At 43.5% G+C, this 18,432-nt stretch overlaps 3 protein-coding genes across 3 annotated transcripts; all 3 read right to left on the reverse strand.

Annotated features, from left to right (window-relative positions):
• Positions 1 to 6,459: 6,459 nt before the first annotated feature.
• cbln18 (cerebellin 18) lies at positions 6,460 to 8,250 on the reverse strand (the record flags this gene model as incomplete). The annotated part of the gene is made up of 4 exons (XM_080549485.1): positions 6,460 to 6,755; positions 7,170 to 7,301; positions 7,867 to 8,046; positions 8,163 to 8,250. The coding sequence occupies 4 exons, from the start codon at positions 8,248 to 8,250 to the stop codon at positions 6,460 to 6,462; spliced, it is 696 nt and encodes a 231-aa protein (XP_080405611.1).
• A 5,890-nt stretch (positions 8,251 to 14,140) lies between these two features.
• On the reverse strand, positions 14,141 to 14,979 carry LOC308174407 (complement C1q-like protein 4; the record flags this gene model as incomplete). The annotated part of the gene is made up of 2 exons (XM_080549486.1): positions 14,141 to 14,568; positions 14,877 to 14,979. The coding sequence occupies 2 exons, from the start codon at positions 14,977 to 14,979 to the stop codon at positions 14,141 to 14,143; spliced, it is 531 nt and encodes a 176-aa protein (XP_080405612.1).
• A 1,946-nt stretch (positions 14,980 to 16,925) lies between these two features.
• On the reverse strand, positions 16,926 to 18,310 carry tppp2 (tubulin polymerization-promoting protein family member 2; the record flags this gene model as incomplete). Its single annotated transcript, XM_080549487.1, has 3 exons — positions 16,926 to 17,126; positions 17,484 to 17,637; positions 18,120 to 18,310. 3 exons carry the CDS (start codon positions 18,308 to 18,310, stop codon positions 16,926 to 16,928), a joined length of 546 nt encoding a protein of 181 aa, XP_080405613.1.
• Positions 18,311 to 18,432: the final 122 nt, after the last annotated feature.

Genomic DNA, 18,432 nt, shown 5'->3' on the forward strand with positions numbered 1-18,432 from the left:
TAGAGAACAGAGGAAAAGAGGGAAGGGGGAGGGAAGGGGGAGAGAAATAAAGTAGGCCTAGAGAGTATGTCGGTTTGGATCAACAGGGGGAGGGAGATGCATACAGTAATTAGAGAGGGTACGGAGGCACTGGTAGAGGGAAGTTTACTTTATTGCCTATATCAATTTGGTGTTTTTTGTGGCAGATGAAGTTCATTGTGGAAAAAAAAGATAGGCAGCCATGGAATGCCATCTTTCCACATGAGAGGAGCACAGCGGAGACCATTATGAATGAGGATGAGAGAGCAGAGAGGGCCAGACCTCAACATTGTGACATTGTTAATCGATCTCTGGTGAGGGAGGAGCTGCTTTTTGGGATTTGACCGTAATTATCTTGTAGAATTTGTAGGCGTCGCTTATTTTGTGAAAATATAAAAATGGATCTTAGGCAGTAGGCAGCATTGCGGAAATCTACGGCCTACATTGAGTACCCTCCTCCTAATTCCAAACCAAAAAAAATAAACAATCCCTGCCCCCCCCCCTTCCCTCCCTGCTCCCTCCCCTCCCTGCCCCCCCCCCCTTCCCTCCCTGCTCCCTCCCCCCCCCCCTTCCCTCCCTGCTCCCTCCCCCCCTGAGGTCGTCTCTCCTCACCTAGGACTGCTCACTGCTGTAAAATGGTGTGATGTCAGGATCTTGTAACTTCGCAAACAATAGCAGCATTTACATAGTTTATGTTCAACTGGAAAAGATAGTGAGCAGTGAGCACAGAATTTCGTGTTTTGACTCTGCTGGGAGTTCGTTAAAAATGCCTTTAAAAAAAGCCATTCATATCTATATACATTTTCCATATATCATACCTCCACTATGATTGGAAATTAAGTAGTGTCCAGTTGTGGACTTATATTTAGCGATATTGGGGCAGTTCTTATGCGCTCTGCCCTGCTGGTTGCGCGATGCAGGACAGCTGTGAAAGGAGACTGACCAGGCAATAATCAGGGTCCATTCAGACATGCAGCGACCCTGCAAATTGCATGGAATTATACATGGTCTGGACCAGGGTAATTGCCTGTGCGGATTTCCCTGGTCACACTTACGCTGACCCTGGAAATTGCATGGAATCTACTGGGAAGGCTTTGTGTGAAAGGGGCTTAAGATAAGATAAGAAAGATAAGATAACAAAGGGTATGCTAGTCAACTCTCTGCTACAGGCATTGACTGACAACGCCATGGCCAATGACTAGGCTGCCTGTACTGACTGACAAACCCTTGACCAACGAGTGGCTATTGATCAGCAGGACCAACAACTTGGTTACATAATGCTGAATGACAAAGCCCTATTGACTTTGCCCCCTCCTATTGTTAATCAGGTGATGGCCATAGTAGTGTCTTGTATATAATGTGTGCCTCTAAAACATGGAGGGCCCTATTATGCACTTCATAAGTCTTAAGCAATAAGACGAGGCGGTAGATCTAAACTTAAGACGTGGAGGCGTGGTCACGGCCACTTTGCTATTATGCGTGCGGTAGTGGGCGCCTAAAACCCGGCGCTAAGCAAAGAAATTAGTCATGGGTGTGTTTTGGGCGTCTTCTCAATCAACCCAATCAGCGTGCCAGGTGCCATTCCCTTTAAGAACCGGCTGCGTTGAGTAATAGGGCCCGTAGTTGTACTGAGTTGCCTTTTTTTACCCAGTATACACTGTGTACTGTATGATACTGCTTGGACTGGTTGGATTTTGCTTGGACAATAAACTTGTTGCTTGACTAAACATTTTTGAACTGCAGGACATTATTTCACAAGAGTGAAATTCCTTCACTGCATAAGAATGAAAGTCCTTCAATCTTTGTCAGACTGATTGATCATCTGGTCTCAGGTGATGATCTTCTGTCAGGCAATTTTACGGATGAATCTCAAGATATACCAATATACGAGTCATTTGGCTATATTTGAATGATTATATATATATATATATATATAGTATTATAATACTGCCACTTTAATCATCTGTCTGCTCAGGCAAAAAGACTCAACACTAATAGTCAATGTTTGTTGATGATCTGATCACAACTCCGGTACATTACCTAATGGAAAAGGCAGCCAAGACAGACAACCAGGATGAAGGAGATATAGTACTGTATGTACTGTACATTATTGTATTGATAACCATTGCCCCTTCTCTGTACATATCTACTGCATATACAGTATCTTACTGTACATATCTCGCCCTTGTCTGTACATATATACATAATGGCTTTTGCACAATGCACTATTGCACTGGCCGAATGCATGTCGTTGTCTCTGTACTTAATAACAATTAAATTGAATCTGAATCTGAATATGAGAGGAAGTAAAACAGATTAGAGTAAATGTTGGTAGCATTTGTTCTGGGGAGTGTTCAGTTTTATTGCCGTCTCCCTTTTAAGATAGCATGTTGCACACACATGTTCATCCCAGTAGTATACAGTGTGACATCATTACATGGACACACCCTCCTATGTATGTCAGCCAAACAAGGGCATATCTGCAAGGCTAGGGAGGTTGTTGAGGTTAATCACAGATGTCAGAGATGACATCACTCAAAGGAATTAGCAATGTGTGACGTACTGTAGTTGAGTCATTCTCACGAAACCATTAAAACACCATGGCAGTGATGATTTGAAATATAAAATATGGAATTTAGCAATATAACAAAATATATATATTTATTTTTTTGTATTTTATTGCATTTTCTGCTGAAATTCTCATTACCGCAACGCGTCCAGCTCTGTTTGAATGTATGTTATGTTGTAATTTAAACAGATTAAAGTTAAAATATTCAGATTTTTTTTTTTTTTTTTTTATTTCTTTCCAGATTGTCAATGGTCAATACGAGGTCGACACTATGAGTTGTGCTGGAGCCAAAACATGTTTCATTCCTTCCATCAGATTTGAGGGAGAAAAAGTCTGGTACTACTTTAATGACATAAAAGCCATCATCCCAGCCATCAACCTGCCACATCCTCAGCTTGACACTTCTGTGTGTTGCCTGAGATCTGGGCAAAGTACACAAACAAACATGTGTAAAACACTGGAATTGGAAGGGGGATGGAGATGGTAGCAGGAGGCGTTGGGGGGGGGGGGGGGGGTGATAGGACTAGACGGTGGTTACCACCATACAATAGTAGTAAAATGTGTTTACGAGTTTTTTTGCATATTTGACAGCAGCTGGTGAAACCGGGAACATTTGCATTTTTCTGAATAAGAGTCAGAACATGTTGATTGGTTGGCAACTTGTTCCCACTTTCACCAGCTGCTGTCACATGTTCTAATGCTGCCCACAATGATCGCTGGATGTCACCACGTGTACATTAGTCTGGCTCCGCAGCCTGGATTTAATAGAAACTCTGAAACCAAGAAGCCAAGGATAGGAGTCATGGCTGAGGAAGAAATGGTCCAAAGCGTAGCTTCTTGACACACAAGAGACATTGCTACTTGTAATGTAATCAAGTTTCAAGTGTATTTGTCACATTTTACGACTGAAGGCGTAAAACATCTCAACGTCATAAACAAAGTGCTGCCACAAAGCCATAACATAAGAATGCCACTTCAGAGAGGACAGAGTCGCAATTGTTCGCACTGGCTACACACACATAATCTATCAGATTGCAAGGGGTAGAAGCATCAGCAAGCTACTTCTCTTTCACAACCTTCAAAGGTCCCGAACAGTGTGGCCGAACACAAGCTCTGCCGGACTAAACCCAAGAGACTCTTGCACCACCTCTCTCACTGCGAAGAGCATGAGGGGAACCCCCTCATCCCAGTCCCTCTGGACCTCCAGAGAGTAAGCCCTCAACATAGATCTCAGAGTTTGATGGAACCTCTCTAGAGCACCTTGGGACTCTGGGTGGTAAGTGCTCGAAGGGCAGTGAGCAGTACCCAATTGCTCCAAAAACTGCTTGAATAGGTTGGACATAAAGTTGGACCCTTGGTCAGACTGCACGAGCGGTTGTCTGCCTCAGAGGAACTGCCTCTGGGAAACGAGTGGGAGCACACATTATAGTCAGTACTGGTTTCTACTCTTGGCTTTAGGCAATGTTTCCTACACAATCCACCAACACTCGCTGAAGGGCTCTTCAAATGCAGACAGGACACAAAGGAGAAACCGGAATTGGGGTCATAGGTTTTGTTTACTCTGCAGCAGGTGGAATGCGTCTGCAATCAGCCTCCAGCAATTGAGCACTCATGTTTAGTATTTGTTGGACAGTCCTTTGCATGCAACAACTGCCTAAAGTCTGCGACTCATTGACCCTGTGTCACAAACCCTAAGGTAGTGGCAAACAGAAGGGAGTCCACACATGTCATTTTAACGTAACAACTAAAACGTGGGTTTGTTTACAAGCCATGTATCACTTACCCCAGTAGCCTACGGCACACGATACAGTGAATCCAATTCACAAATTAGTATTTAGTGATCCTAAAACAGTTATTTGTTATATCGAGTGGGCTCTTCAACATTTCAACTTTCGTAATTACTATGCCAAAAAACAGAAAACATGTTTTTTTTTGGTCATTTACGCAATGGAGAATTGCCGACATGCAGACCTTTTCACCACACACATATCCTGCTATCTTGGCCAGATCCTTTTTTCTTCAAACCTTCCTCCTGCAATCACCCAGGTCCATGATAATACTCATCTTATCTGTCCACAATACCTTTTTCCAGACCTCTGCAGGCTTTTTAGGTACTTTTTACCAAACTGTATCCTGACCATCCTTTTTTTGTATAATTAGTGGTTTGCAGTGTCTGTAGTTTTGTTGGTGACGTATTCTGTGGATTGTAGTCTCTGACACATGTGTGTCTACTTCCTAGAGTGTTCTGTGGAACAGTTGTTTTGGGGTTTTTCTTAATTATGGTGAGCATTGTTCGGTCATCCACTGTGGAAGTGTTCCTTGTCCTACATGCCTGTTTGTGATTGCTGAGCTCACAAGTGCTTTTTTTTCTTTTTAATGTTTCTTTTGCCACACCTACGGTTTTGGCTATGTTTCTAATAGTTTCAGGGCTCTCAAGTCTCACGCATTGGGCGTGAGACAAGGTGTGGCGTGTGAGCGTGTGAACGGGTTGAAATGCGTGTGTCTCACGCCCAATGCGCGAGACTTGAGAGCCCTGTAGTTTTTAGATACTGGATACTGATACTGGCTTCCTTGACTTTCATTGACACCTCTTTGTCTTCATGTTAAATACCAATAGCAGACTCCAAAGGCAAATCCAAAGCCTAGAATCATACTGCACACTGACAGCTCTCTTATGCCTCAAGTGATGTGAGAGGGGACTATGCATAATGTATGTAGGGGTGTAGGGATGGCTGGTATTAGAGGTAGGGGGACTACACATAAAAAGTGTTGTAATTTCTGAATGGCGAAAACTAATATGTACAAAATATCATAAATAAAAGCCAAGAATCTGTACTTAAACCTCATCGCAATTGTTTGATTTAAAATCCAATCTTTTGAGGTATAGAGTCAAAAGAAGAAAATAATGTTTCACTCTTACTTACACAGGACACTATATGTGGACGTGCCTGTACCTGGCTGACCTGACCCTAAATCTTTCTGACACTGCGGGTCTCCAGGCCCCGGGTATTCTATGCCATGTAAATGTGGCTAGCATGGCCAAACGATACAGTATGGTACTATTGTTAACTTCCACCCCCCTCCCCCCCTAGACATTTCTGCGTTACTTGTTCCCCGTTCGTTAACTCTGTGCGCTCATGTTGTCTGTTGCTTGTTGTTTCTGTGTTTTCAGTTTTTCCCATATTATTGTCAGCATCTTTGAGCCTCAGAAAAGCCCAATATAAATACAATGAATTATTATTTGTATTATTAAGAGGACATATAATGCATACCATAAGGAACATAGTGTGGTAGCGCACATGCTCAGGAGAGATAAGCTGGCTCTGTGTGTGTGAAAATGGGAAACATTCGCCTGTGAATGGTCCAAGTGTACACAGAGGGGAGACATTCCACATGTGTATGGGCTCTGAGTTAGAGATTAGATAGTAAACACTCCTCTCACAGAGGGTTCTCTTGAGCTAGAGGTAGAGGTGTTTTTACTCAGTTCATTTAGCATTTTAAAGTTGAGTTTATCATTCCTGACCACCAAGGGATAATGTAACACCCAAAATAAAGTGATTAATTACATTTTTACACTGTTCAGGTTAATGATTAGTTTCAATGATTTAACACTATCCACGATCTTGTAGCCTAACAAAGAAGTCCAGTCCTGTGTGTTATGAATCAATACAGTATGCTGAATACAGTGAAATACATGTTTTTTTATTTTTAAAGAATTGCAAACATTCTTGTGTGAGAACAATTGTCTCACTAAAGCTTAAATTGCATATACATGTATGTATCAACTGTTAAGTATGTGTGAGCACGGATGTGTACAGTACGCAGTTTGCATCTGTGTGTCTCTCAGTGTGTCTCTGTGTCCGCCTCTGGCCTCAGTGGGGATACAGCAGATAGCCAGAGAAGATGTTGTAGCCCTTGAGGTCGCCACACAGCTGTCTGCCAGACAGCAGCTCCACGTAGACCTGGCCTCCCATCTCCAGAGGCAGCAGGACGGTCTGGGAGCCGCTGTCCTCCGAGTCCTCCCTGTTGTCCTCCCAAGAAGACGCCATCACCTCCCCGTTCCTCATCAGCTGCACCTTGAAGTAGAGCCTCTGACCCGCCGAGCCCACCTGGGAGTAGGTGGTGAAGGAGAAGGAGTAGAGGCCGGCACAAGGGGCCGTGAACGCACCTGTGGAAAAACGTTGGATTTTAAAAAAAAATTTTATCAATTATTTATTTCAAAACAGTACACATGAAAAATTCACAATTATCACACCAAACAAAATAAGTGTCTGTCCTGACTTTTTTTTTCTTTATCTTACCCCCCACTATAAACACACGAGTAACCCCCCCCCCCATGGCGATAACATCCCTTCCACCACCCCCCCATAGTTCTTCATTACACTATATTTGGTATATCATAAAATCATAACAGTACAATATTTACAGGTTACATCCACATACAACACAGTCACTCCATCAACCCTTTTATCTAAAACGTTGGATTCTTATAGAGTATTGTGTAAGTATGGTGTGTGTATTGTGTGTTACTGTGTATTGCGTACATTGTGTTACTGTGTATTCAGTGAGTGTGTATGGTTACCTAGGGCAGGATTATAGCCGCTGCCATCGTTGAGGGAGATGACACTGTAGGGGATAGGCACGTTGCTGGTGAAGGGGCCAAAACAGTTGCTTCTGGGAGTCAAAGAGGCTGTGAAAGCTACCGTCATTCTACCTGGTGAGAGAGATAGACAAACAGATAGATAGAAAGACATAAGGTCAGTTATGGTCAGCACTCGAGATGAGGGGGGGTGGCATGTCCCCTGAAATAAAAAAACGGTCAAAATCATCCCCCTTCTAAAACTGCCATCCCCCCTTTCCATCCCTTACGTCATTTTATCAATGAACGTGGAATTAAACAAATATTTTGCACTAATTGTCCTCTGCATTTGGCCCTAACTACTGTATGTAAGAGCAGTGGTTCCATGGTAGCCCGGGGACCGACTCCAATTCTGAGATGCCTTGGTCAAGAGCAAGTATCTGACACCTAACATCCATAACATGCATGTTGTTTTAGGAGTATAATAATGATCTTTATGCTTTAATAATAATCTAAAGGGTACACAGTTGGTCTCCCACCCTCTGCGCTGTCATCAGCACAAATTGTCCCCATATGATCAAATCCACCATCCTTTTTTTACAACTTGAGTACTGGTTATGGTGAAGTGTGCATTATTAGTAGCCCAGGCCTCTGTTAGCTGTGAGTTCTCCCCTCCCTTCTCTTGTCCCTGTCCCAGTACCTGTGACCTCCTCCACGGTGTCGGCAAGCTGCAACAGGTCCTTCCACAGGTTGGTTGTTCGTTGAAAGACCTGCTCCTCCAGTTCGAGGAGCTGATCCGCAGCACAGCAGCAGCCCTTCTGGCGCTTAAACGCACACTCACAGTCCCAGCGGTCACACGGAAGGGGCCCCTCCCACGCCACTAAGTAGTAAAAGGAGGGTCACATTCAACTTTACTGGGATGTGTGTGATATTGTAATATTCATTGTAATATTTAGAGATTCTCATGGCTACTCAGACAACTCGATGATGCTCTACCTGCTACATCGCTCAGGAGGGAGGCCTGGACTCTCACACTGAGATGCAGCGCCCCCAAGAGGAACAGAGTGGACACTACGGCTCTCATTTTTGTCCACATGGAGACAGTACACTGGCTAGTCAATAAATCTGTGGAGAGAAATTCTCGAGTCTATAAATTAACACTGTGGAATAGTCTAGAATAATCAGAATTCTGTTTCCTTGTTGACACAACAGATTAAAGTCATCAGAATTCCATCAATTCGGCAACGCATGATCCAATTCACATGAACAACACGTTAAAGACATATCTTTCAGATTATTTCCTGTATCTTTGTCATTTAATCAACATTCATCTTAGTCTCATTAAAATAGAACTCCAAAGATTAGATTCAGTGTACCGTGATTACATTAATGTAGACTTGAGTCAATTAGCGTTCACTTAGATGTTATCTACCTCTATTATTACTCTACGGTGATTCATATCACAAACAGCACGTTATCATTTAGTAAAATGCAATGCATGTTTTTCAATAAATACCTAATGAGATGTCTGGATTGCTCGTAATAACAACCAGCTAAACCTTGTATTAAGCAAAACCACATATTTCTGTCACCTGACTGTACTTACTATGTCAGTATGAATAAACCCTACTCCTCTGGTTTCGCACCACTGGTACACAAATTCTCACCTTTGGGCAAGGCAGCACACTGGTCCAGAACACCAACACACCAAGCAGTCAGCACTCACTCACACCAACACTGCCAAGAACTGACAGAGAGAGAGAGAGAGAGAGAGAGAGGATGTGCCAGGCAGGCCAGAACTCACTGACAGACTGGCAGACAGGCTCTCTGAGGTCAGTTTTATTGCAGGTGTCGAGCAGGCGGACTCACCTCAGTGATGGGTGGGGGTCCTTCGTTGTGACCCACCCTGATGGGTGACACACACACACACATGTCTAATCCTCGGTCCCTGGGCTGGACAGCCAAACTAGGTGTGAGGAGACAGGACTCCAGAGAATTCACCCTAATACCCTAATATCCCCTCCAATGTGTATATACAGCTAGATCTGTGTATGGTATTAGGTCAGTGGTGTTGGGTTGACAGATAGGATCAGTGAGGTTGTTGTCTATGATCTACGAGCGGTTTCTCCTGGTTGTCCCACTGTCCCACCGCTATTGGGTTTCAGTAGGGAAGTGGTAATGCTGGATCAAATGTTCTGGTTCTCCCCATGTGCCCTCTCCTCCTCATTCCCACTGCAGGGTGTCTGTGTGTGTGAGTGTGGGCACAAGCTTGCTGCGTGTGTGTGTGTGTGTGTGTGTGTCTCTGTGTGTGTGTGTGTGTGTGTGTGTGTGTGAGTGTGTGTGAGTGTGTGTGTGTGTGTGTGTGTGTGTGTGTGTGTGTGTGTGTATGTGTGTGTGTGTGTGTGTGTGTGTGTGTGTGTGTGTGTGATAAGCAGATAGGGGAGGATGGAGAGTTAGTGAGCCCAGTGAAGGTGTGTCTGAAGGTGTGTCTGAGCACTGGGCAGGTAATCTCTATATTCACCTCTCATCTCTTATCTCAGGACCGATTGTCCCGATCAGTGTCACCGCATCCGATTGACATAAAAAGGGTTTGGAGTGGCACATTGTTCTCAGATTGGGATCTTCCGAAAGCTGGCACAGGCTGCGCTAAAACCAAGGATGCCTATTCTGGGATAGATCCATGGACACCATGCACTCAGTGTCATAATCCCTTTCCGCTCCATGAGAATCCAGGCGAAACAGAGAAGCTGACGGATTTGTAGAACTGTTCTCATTCTCCTCACTTATTACCTCAGCACTCAAACAATAGCCAGATTAGACATCAGGACATTGTGGTGTTACCTTATAGTACTGTTATCTCGCAGTCATGTAACATAAGAGCTGTACAAAGTGCCACTATTGTATTGAAATGGCAGCAGTCAGGCTACAGACTTACTTATTTACCCAGTTTGAATTACACTTAGCCACATAAAAAACATAACATTTACTCTCACAGAGAGAGAAATGAATGAAGGAAAAACATAATTTAAGCGAATTTGTTAAGTCATTTCGATTGGTTTGTAAACATTCATGCCATCCATTTAGTTGGCAATGTCTTCCATAATCAACAGATCAAAAGCTCTTATTAAAGCATAGCTTTATATCAGCTAGATCGAAAGCATGAGAGGAAGGCATTGAATATTGTTCATGTTCCTCCAGCAAATGGTTTATTGCATTTTCCTAATCAGATATCCACATCTAATCACGGATCCGTCTCACTGGCACTGACAGTCAGCGTCTTTGTCCTGTAAACATGTGCTCAGCACAGAAATCATTGTCAGATAGTCACTCTGGACCCACGAGGGACACCAGTAGTATCCAGTTTCAAGTCGTGACCATACGGAGGAGTGACATGCAGTGTAGGTCATACAGTCTGTCTGTCTGTCTGTTGTTATGAAGAATGCAGGTCTTCTAATACTAAATTTCCTTCATGTTGTGAATCTTGAAGTAGACTCATTCTAGTTGATAATCAGGATTCAATGTCAGGATCGTGTGGGTGTTTCCTGGGTGTAGTTCTCGGGGCAACACTGCTTTGGTGTTTCATTGCTTTACAATATTCCTCAGAACAAATTTCATGAAAGCCTATAAATATGTATTAGCATACAGTCTGTTGCATAGGAACACTTGGATGCAGCACACCAACAATGATTAACCAAACCCATTTATATGGGTGTTGTCAGGAATAGTCAACATACCATGTTGTATGTATTGTATTACATTGCAATGAAGACTATATTGCTTGTCTGGTACATTGAGTTAAGTTAACCTCTGATACAGTATATGTCTGGTACATTAATGGCGCTTCTCCATTGACCAAACCAGGACGGTACAGGACGGCACGCATTTGTATCTTACCCGTACCGTATTTTCAGAAACACTTCTCCATTAAACACAACAGACCTGAACCCCAAGCTGTGTATAGATAAATCGCCCTTCTTTTGGAAGCCCTGGTTTCAAAAAGGTATCGAAGTTCTAGGAGACCTATATCAGGATGGAACGCTAAAATCTTTTGAGGCTCTTAGAAGGGAATTTGATTTACCACACAATCAATTTTGGAAGTATTTACAGCTAAGACACTTAATGGTGCAAACATTTGGCTCCCCCACAATTGCCCCACCTAGTGGTGATACACTTGAATGGTTTCTGAACATTTTTGGACTAGGTCATGAAGCCTCTGCTTACTATTCGAGGATCCTAGTGGCCTCAGACCCAAACATATGGTCTCTTAAACTAACATGGGAAACAGATTTAAATGTATCATTTACAGAGGCAGAATGGGGAAGAATTCTCAAGAATGGGAAAAAAATGTCAAGGGAACTCCGAACGAGATTGATCCAATTCAAGATTATTAACAGAATCTACTGGACACCATCCAGGCTACATAGAGTGGGTCTGGTTGACAGTTCGGAGTGCTGGAGGTGTAGTGACAGGAATGGTACTCTAGTGCATATGCTTTGGGGATTTCCAAAAACCCAGGAGTTTTGGCTAGCCATACATGGTTTCCTGGAAAAAATTGCCGGCCTTGACATTACGTTCACACCCAGTCTTTTTATTTTGGGTGACCCCACAGCATTAAGTGAGGTGACTCCACCACTCGCCAATTGGATCCAGACTGCCTTAATGCTAGGACGGAAACTATTAGTTAAAGAGTGGAAGGCCTCATCAGCACCAGCACCGTCTCTGTGGCACATTTCTCTTGGGCAGCTGGCAGCCCTAGAACAACTATCATATAGGCTGCTTGATAAGGTGGAGGAATACCGCTTGAAATGGGGGCAGTATCACTCATATATTGAGAAATAATGGCTACTCCAGCTCATGTAAATAGCAATATTTTATTTATGTATTTATTTTATTTAATTATAAGTAGCAATATCCCAAATGTAAAACGTGAAAGTAAACTGCTATAAATATGATTGTTAGACAATGCTGTAGAGTTACATTGCTGTACTTCACCTTTATGTTTTGTTGTGTCTATTTTTTGTCTTTTTAATGTATTGTTCAATGTCAACTGTTACTTGTTATGGATGTCTGTTCATTGTCTGTTTATTGAAAATAATAAAAAACTATTAATCATTAAAAAAAAAAAACAGACCTGGAGTGAGTCGGGAAAGTAGGAGTAAAGCGTCTTATGTTCATAATGTTTTTAGGCGAGAAAGTAACCATTTATATTCCCAAAATGTGTCCAGTTGATCAAAAAACCTGTTTAGATATCTGATCTGATGTTTGTTTTCCACTTCTGTAGGCTAACATTAGCTAACTATGTTACGTAGTTAGATACCTTTACTGCTGGGTTCGACATAAACGTCAGAACATTATAGCTAAACAAGTTGTAAAATGATTTGGGGGCCAATATCTTTAGCTAGTTAAAGAACTAGCTGACTATATTGTTTTCTGAGCAATAACATATAGTGCTGCTTGCTACAGCAAGCACAATAAAAAAAAAACTTGTTCCTTCTGAAGCTACTGAAGATACTGGGACCATTCATGACTGTGCTACACAGGCAGTCAAATACTAGGCGAACATGTGTGTGTGTGTGTGTGTGTGTGTGTGTGTGTGTGTGTGTGTGTGTGTGTGTGTGTGTGTGTGTGTGTGTGTGTGTAAGACACAAATAAACTTGGATTTTATGCATTTCAAGTGGCATCTTTGTAATCATGATGACGTAGACATGTCTAAGAATGCATTTTACCATGACAATTCCCAAAATAGAGAAAATACCACCACTCCTCCGTGATCAGACTTAGCTGAGGTGCTGCAGCTGAAGAGTATCAAATAGAGCACAAAAAACGAAAAAACGTTGTTTATTGCGAGCTTTCAGCTTCAGGCAGTGGGAACATATTTTCTGGCGAATTTTGGGCGAATCTAGTATACATCCGGGCATTTCTCGCGTACACAACTTTCACATACTATGCAGTGTCACAGAGTAGCACGGATTGGATAGTACCTTTCGCTCCGACTCAGGAGCGGTAGTCAGGGTTCCCACGGGTCCTTGAAATCCTTGAAAGTTTGTGAATTTGAGAGAGAGGCCTTAAAAGTTTTTGAAAATAGACATGGGTTAGCAGTAACTTTACACATATTTCACAATATATTGTTTTGCTGTGCTGTGGTAGAGGCAAGAGACCATCTAGTGTTCAAGCCTCTACATTCAAAAGCCTCTCTTTTTAATTGTTGTCTGTGAGTGGATAGTTCCTATTATATCAATTCTCATCTAGATCTGTCTCAAACTATGCCGTGTTGGCTCCTTGAATTTGAAGGAATTGAGTCTTGAAAGTCCTTGAAAAGTGCTTGAATTTGATATTTCAGAAGGTGTGGGAACCCTGGGTAGTTAAAATCAGTACGGGTACTACGGCTCGGTACGGGCCAGTTGGCGGTGGAGAAAGCAAAACAAAGCGGGAGCACGGGTTCTTGTACGGTACGGGACGGTAGTGGAGAAGCGCCTCTGATACAGTATATGTCTGGTACATTAAGTTAACCTCTGACACAGTATAATATACTATGCTTATTATGCTCTGGACAAGTGTTTTTGTTCATTATTAGTTCTTATTGTGAATGAAAAACAGTCAGATATGATTTCATCACTGTAGTTTATTGAAGGGAAACATACAAAACCGCGTGTGTATACACATACAGTTACAACTGTATCTTTACACAAATGCATTTGTATTAAAGTGACTTTGTATTTCCCCAAGTCTGGTAGTAAATGAATTCAATACTACAGTGTGTAAATGTATTCACTACATTTACGCATGCCTGGATAGAGGGAATCTGGAGCATGAACCCAATTGGAGAGAGAGAGAGAGAGAGTAAGTGTGTGTGTGTGTGTGTGTGTGTGTGTGTGTGTGGCATGCGTGCGTGCGTGCGACAGAGTCAAAGAGGATAGAGAGGGTAATCATGAAGAGTGACTGGAGGTTGCAGGATGTCATAATGGGACCTCTCCTCAGACGGTGGTGTAGAGCAGGAAGCCGCTGAAGGTGTTGTAGTGGCTCTGGTCGTCGCACAGGAAGCAGCCGGGGGGCAGGCGGACGGACACGGTGTCCCCGGCCCGGAGCTGCACCGCCAGGACGGTGCTGGCCGTGTCCTCCTGGTCCTCGTAGTTGTGCTCCTGCAGCGTGGCCAGCAGCTGGTCGTTGTGGTACAGGCTGGCGCAGGCGGCCAGCAGGGCCCCGGGGGAGCCGGCGTCGCTCCACACGGTCAGCGCCAGGCTGTAGACGCCCGGGTGCGGCGCGGTGAACACCCCGGAGGACACGTCGTAGGCCCGGCCCAGGTTGATGAAGACGTGCTCGTACGCCACCGTGATCTGGTCCCTCACGGGGCCCACGCACCTCCGCCAGCGCGTCAGAGCCACGGAGAAGGCCGTACGACTCGCTGCACACAGAGAGGGCGGGACAGAGGGAGAGGGAGGACGATAGGATAGGTCAGAAGTAGTACAGCAAATAGTGGGGAGGATGAGTTGAGAATGAGTTTACAAGTTGACTTTTAGAAGACATTAAGACAGATCAATGGTTGTTAAGAATTCATCCAGCATCATTTGATTAGTTCATAGCATGTACACAATGTACAGCACACATGTCATGGCGTTAGCTAATGGGGAGATCCTAATAAACAAAACCAAAAAACACACAACTAGAAGGACATTGATACATGCTCCTGATGGAGGATACACACAGACGTACAGGCGTGGATGAGACTCTTACCCTTAATGTCAGACAGCGCAGCCTGGGCTGTCTCCACATTCTTCTCTAGTTGGTCCAGAGTAGTGTTAAAATAGTGCTCCATCCTCCACATTTCTTTCTGCATCACACAGCAACCACAGGATGCTGGGTCTGTCAGACATACTGCACACACACACACACACACACACACACACAATGACTCACAAACACTTAGGCCAATAGAAACACTATTATAAAGACCTCTTTATCCTCTCCTCCATATCTATTTCTCTCTCTCCTTCTCTTACAGTTCTCTGGAGCTGGGTCTTCTGTAGCTCCTGGTCCGTTCCAGGAGTATGTCCAGTTGCCCTTCCCTAGGGCCGTCCCAAACACACAAAGCAGCACGATACCTAACGCAGTGGACAGATTACAGACATACACAGACGAGTGCATTAGGGTCTGATGTCTTTCTCTTAAACACTGTATCTGCATTACACAAGACCACAGTGTGTTAGAAAATACTTGGCCCAAAGAATTTTTATTCCAGCATAAATGATGTCTAGACAAGACACAGAGATGAACACACTATGTTATGTACACGCATACATGTAGAGTACTGTACAGTATATGCTACAGGCTGAGTCTCACCTTTCATCTCTCAACTCGACACAGGTCTCAGACGGGATGACTTGTCTTGGGGACATCCCTCAATTTATAGGCTTGAAGCACCCCACCTGTCATTGTGTGGGAGGAAACGGGGGAGGCAGACTGGCCTGGTTGTCAGGGTATTAGGGACATGTCCTGTATTGTTGGAGGTGCAGTACCCCATGGAATAACGCTAATCCCTTAATATTGCTAATCCTCAATACCTTTGATACTGTGTGTGTGTGTGTGTGTGTGTGTGTGTGTGTGTGTGTGTGTGTGCATGCATGTGTATGTGTGTGTGTGCGTTCATGTGTGTGTGCGCAGAAACATCACTCACAAGCTTAGTATCGGTGCTCATGGATTTATTTCAGTGTTTACATACTCTATTTAGTTCTTCAGAATACAGTGAGACACAGATACTGTACAAAGACACAGTGATGAGAGACAGAACAACAACCCACAAGGAGACAATGCAGTGTAGTCAGGAGAACTCCCAGCACTCGAAAAGAACAATCCCGATACTCATGTTCTCAGAAGAGGAGAGGAAAGGAGGAGTGTCCTCATCTGCCTTTTATTGTCTCCTCATTTGGTCGTCAAAAGCTAAGCGCTATCTCATCTTTATCTTGCTATTGATTCGTATTCATTATTATTTGTATCATGCCATCTATTTATACTGTATGAATGCATAGCATCCACTCATCTATCTCACCGTATAGCATAAGTCACAAGGCAAAGCTAAGGGATGAGAAGGTTGAGAAGGCTGTGGGTGAAAGCAGTGCATGTTACCAGGGCATTTGTGTTAGTAGCAACCTCAATGATAAGGCACAATGTGTTAGAGATGGATGAATTCCTATGTTCGAGGTGTATTGAAGCATTAATGATCTGACAGACAGGGTCAGGGGTTGGAATGGAGCTCTCAGGACCGAGGGTTTATTCTAAGTGATATGGTTCCTTATAAATATTTCCTTTTAACAAAGCATTGGTCACTGTATTGTATTCAGGTTAACTCCCCTTTTTCTATTCTAATACCACTCACCCCAACCCCATTCTGTAAGTGCATAGTATAATAATATATAATATTAATAATAACTTTTTATTTGTATAGCACTTTTCCTGCAAACGTTGCAGCTCAAAGTGCTCCAATCATTATATAATCATATTCATAATTTAATTATTTAGTCATATAAAGGCAATATTAAAAAGATGGGTTTTTAGTCTTGACTTGAACATATTTGCTGAGGTCTGCTTGTTTTGGTTAAAACTAATTTAGTTTAGTAATCATCATTATAAAGGATTATAGGGATCTAGTAATGGACCAATCCATCATACCCATGCAGCGTGTGCACTCATGTACACAATAGAATAGTCTCTTAGGGATCTCTCTCTTAGAGGTTTGACAGGGTATTTGTCTCTCTCTCACTCCCTCTAGCCTTCCTGTGCCTCCTTGACCTTGTCCTCGTAGGAGCCCTGGCCTTTGTATGCACCCACATAGCCACTGGCGTCATGGACTTCCTCACGTCCAGCCTTGCCCTTTCCTTTGCCTGACTCGTCAAACCGCTCCTTGTGTGACCCGGTGAACTTGGCCGTGTCTGTCAGTCTGTCCACCGCTGATGCCTTTGCCACCTTCTAAGAGCAGGAAAAAAAATGAGAGAGAAGGAATTACACACACACACACTCTCTCTCTCTCTCTCGTGGTAAAATTAACACTTAATCAGTTAATCAGGCTATTTGACCCCTGTTATATCTTTGCACTCGATCAAATTTCAGGACCCTCCTTTCATGACTTTTCCTAGATATGTGCGTTCTACCACCCAGTGTCCTTACATTTTCAATATCACATCAGGTTAAGCTAGTATAAAGCTATTTAGCAGGGTTTTTTTTCTGTGTAGGAAGCAGGCTAGTTTACAAGTGGCCAGAGGCGGCTCTTTTAGTAGATAAAAAGGCACGGCTGTTCTAGTGTTAACAGTCTATGGTGACACTCACGGTGACGCCCATGTTAGCAGGCTCCTTCCCCGCGATGAGGCCATAGAGCTGCTGCAGCGCCACCTCCTGGCTCTTCCCTTTAAAGCGCTTCGGGGCCAGCTCAGTCATGGCCTGGCTGAACTGCTCAAATGTGATCACACGAACCGTCTTTGCCCTATAACACACACACACACACACACACACACACCAAAAAACTATATTCAAAGAAATAGCACAGCACAAATAAGTGCTTATGGCATCATTGTAGTGACAGTCTCACTTTACAAGGTTGTATTTGTTGTCCTTTAGTCTTTGAACAGTACACTGTTCAAAGAACTGCCTAAAACAGTAAAGGCCCGCCACAGGCTCAGTCTTTTCCCCTCAGCCGCCAGGCTGCTAAATGACTCTGGCTTCCCCCTCCCCCCCCCCGCCCCCAAGTCTGCTCAGGACTGAATATGCACTGGACCCATTGAAAAACTCGGCACTGCACTTTATATATATATATATATATATATATATATATATATATATATATATATATATATATATATATATACAGCACTATCCAATGCACTGTTGTCTGTACTGTGTTGTCCTGTTTTTTTTTCTCTGTCAGAGTGGGAAGCAGGAAAGAGGATGTTTCACTCGGTGTCTCACTTGACTTTGCTGAACACTATGTCCACGTCGGTGGCGGTGACGTTCTTGCCGTCGATGATGCGGCAGTCTTTGCACAGTTTGACAAAGTTCTTGCCGTTCATCTCCTTCCCCGTGGCCTTGGTGTCCCCGTGGACGGCGAACTTCCTGAAAGAGGTCTCCACCTCCGCCACAGATGCTGAGCCCTCTGCCATGCTGGCCCCATGGAAACACAAATGGAAACACAAGAACAAGAACAGGAGAAAAAAAAGAGGGATGATGGAGAGTGGATGAAAGGGAAATGATGGAGATGGAGATGTGCTGCAAGATGAATCGA

The sequence above is a fragment of the Nansenia antarctica genome (genome assembly GCF_963989245.1).
Source record: "Nansenia antarctica genome assembly, chromosome: 20".
In the NCBI taxonomy this organism is placed as follows: Eukaryota; Metazoa; Chordata; class Actinopteri; order Argentiniformes; family Microstomatidae; genus Nansenia; species Nansenia antarctica.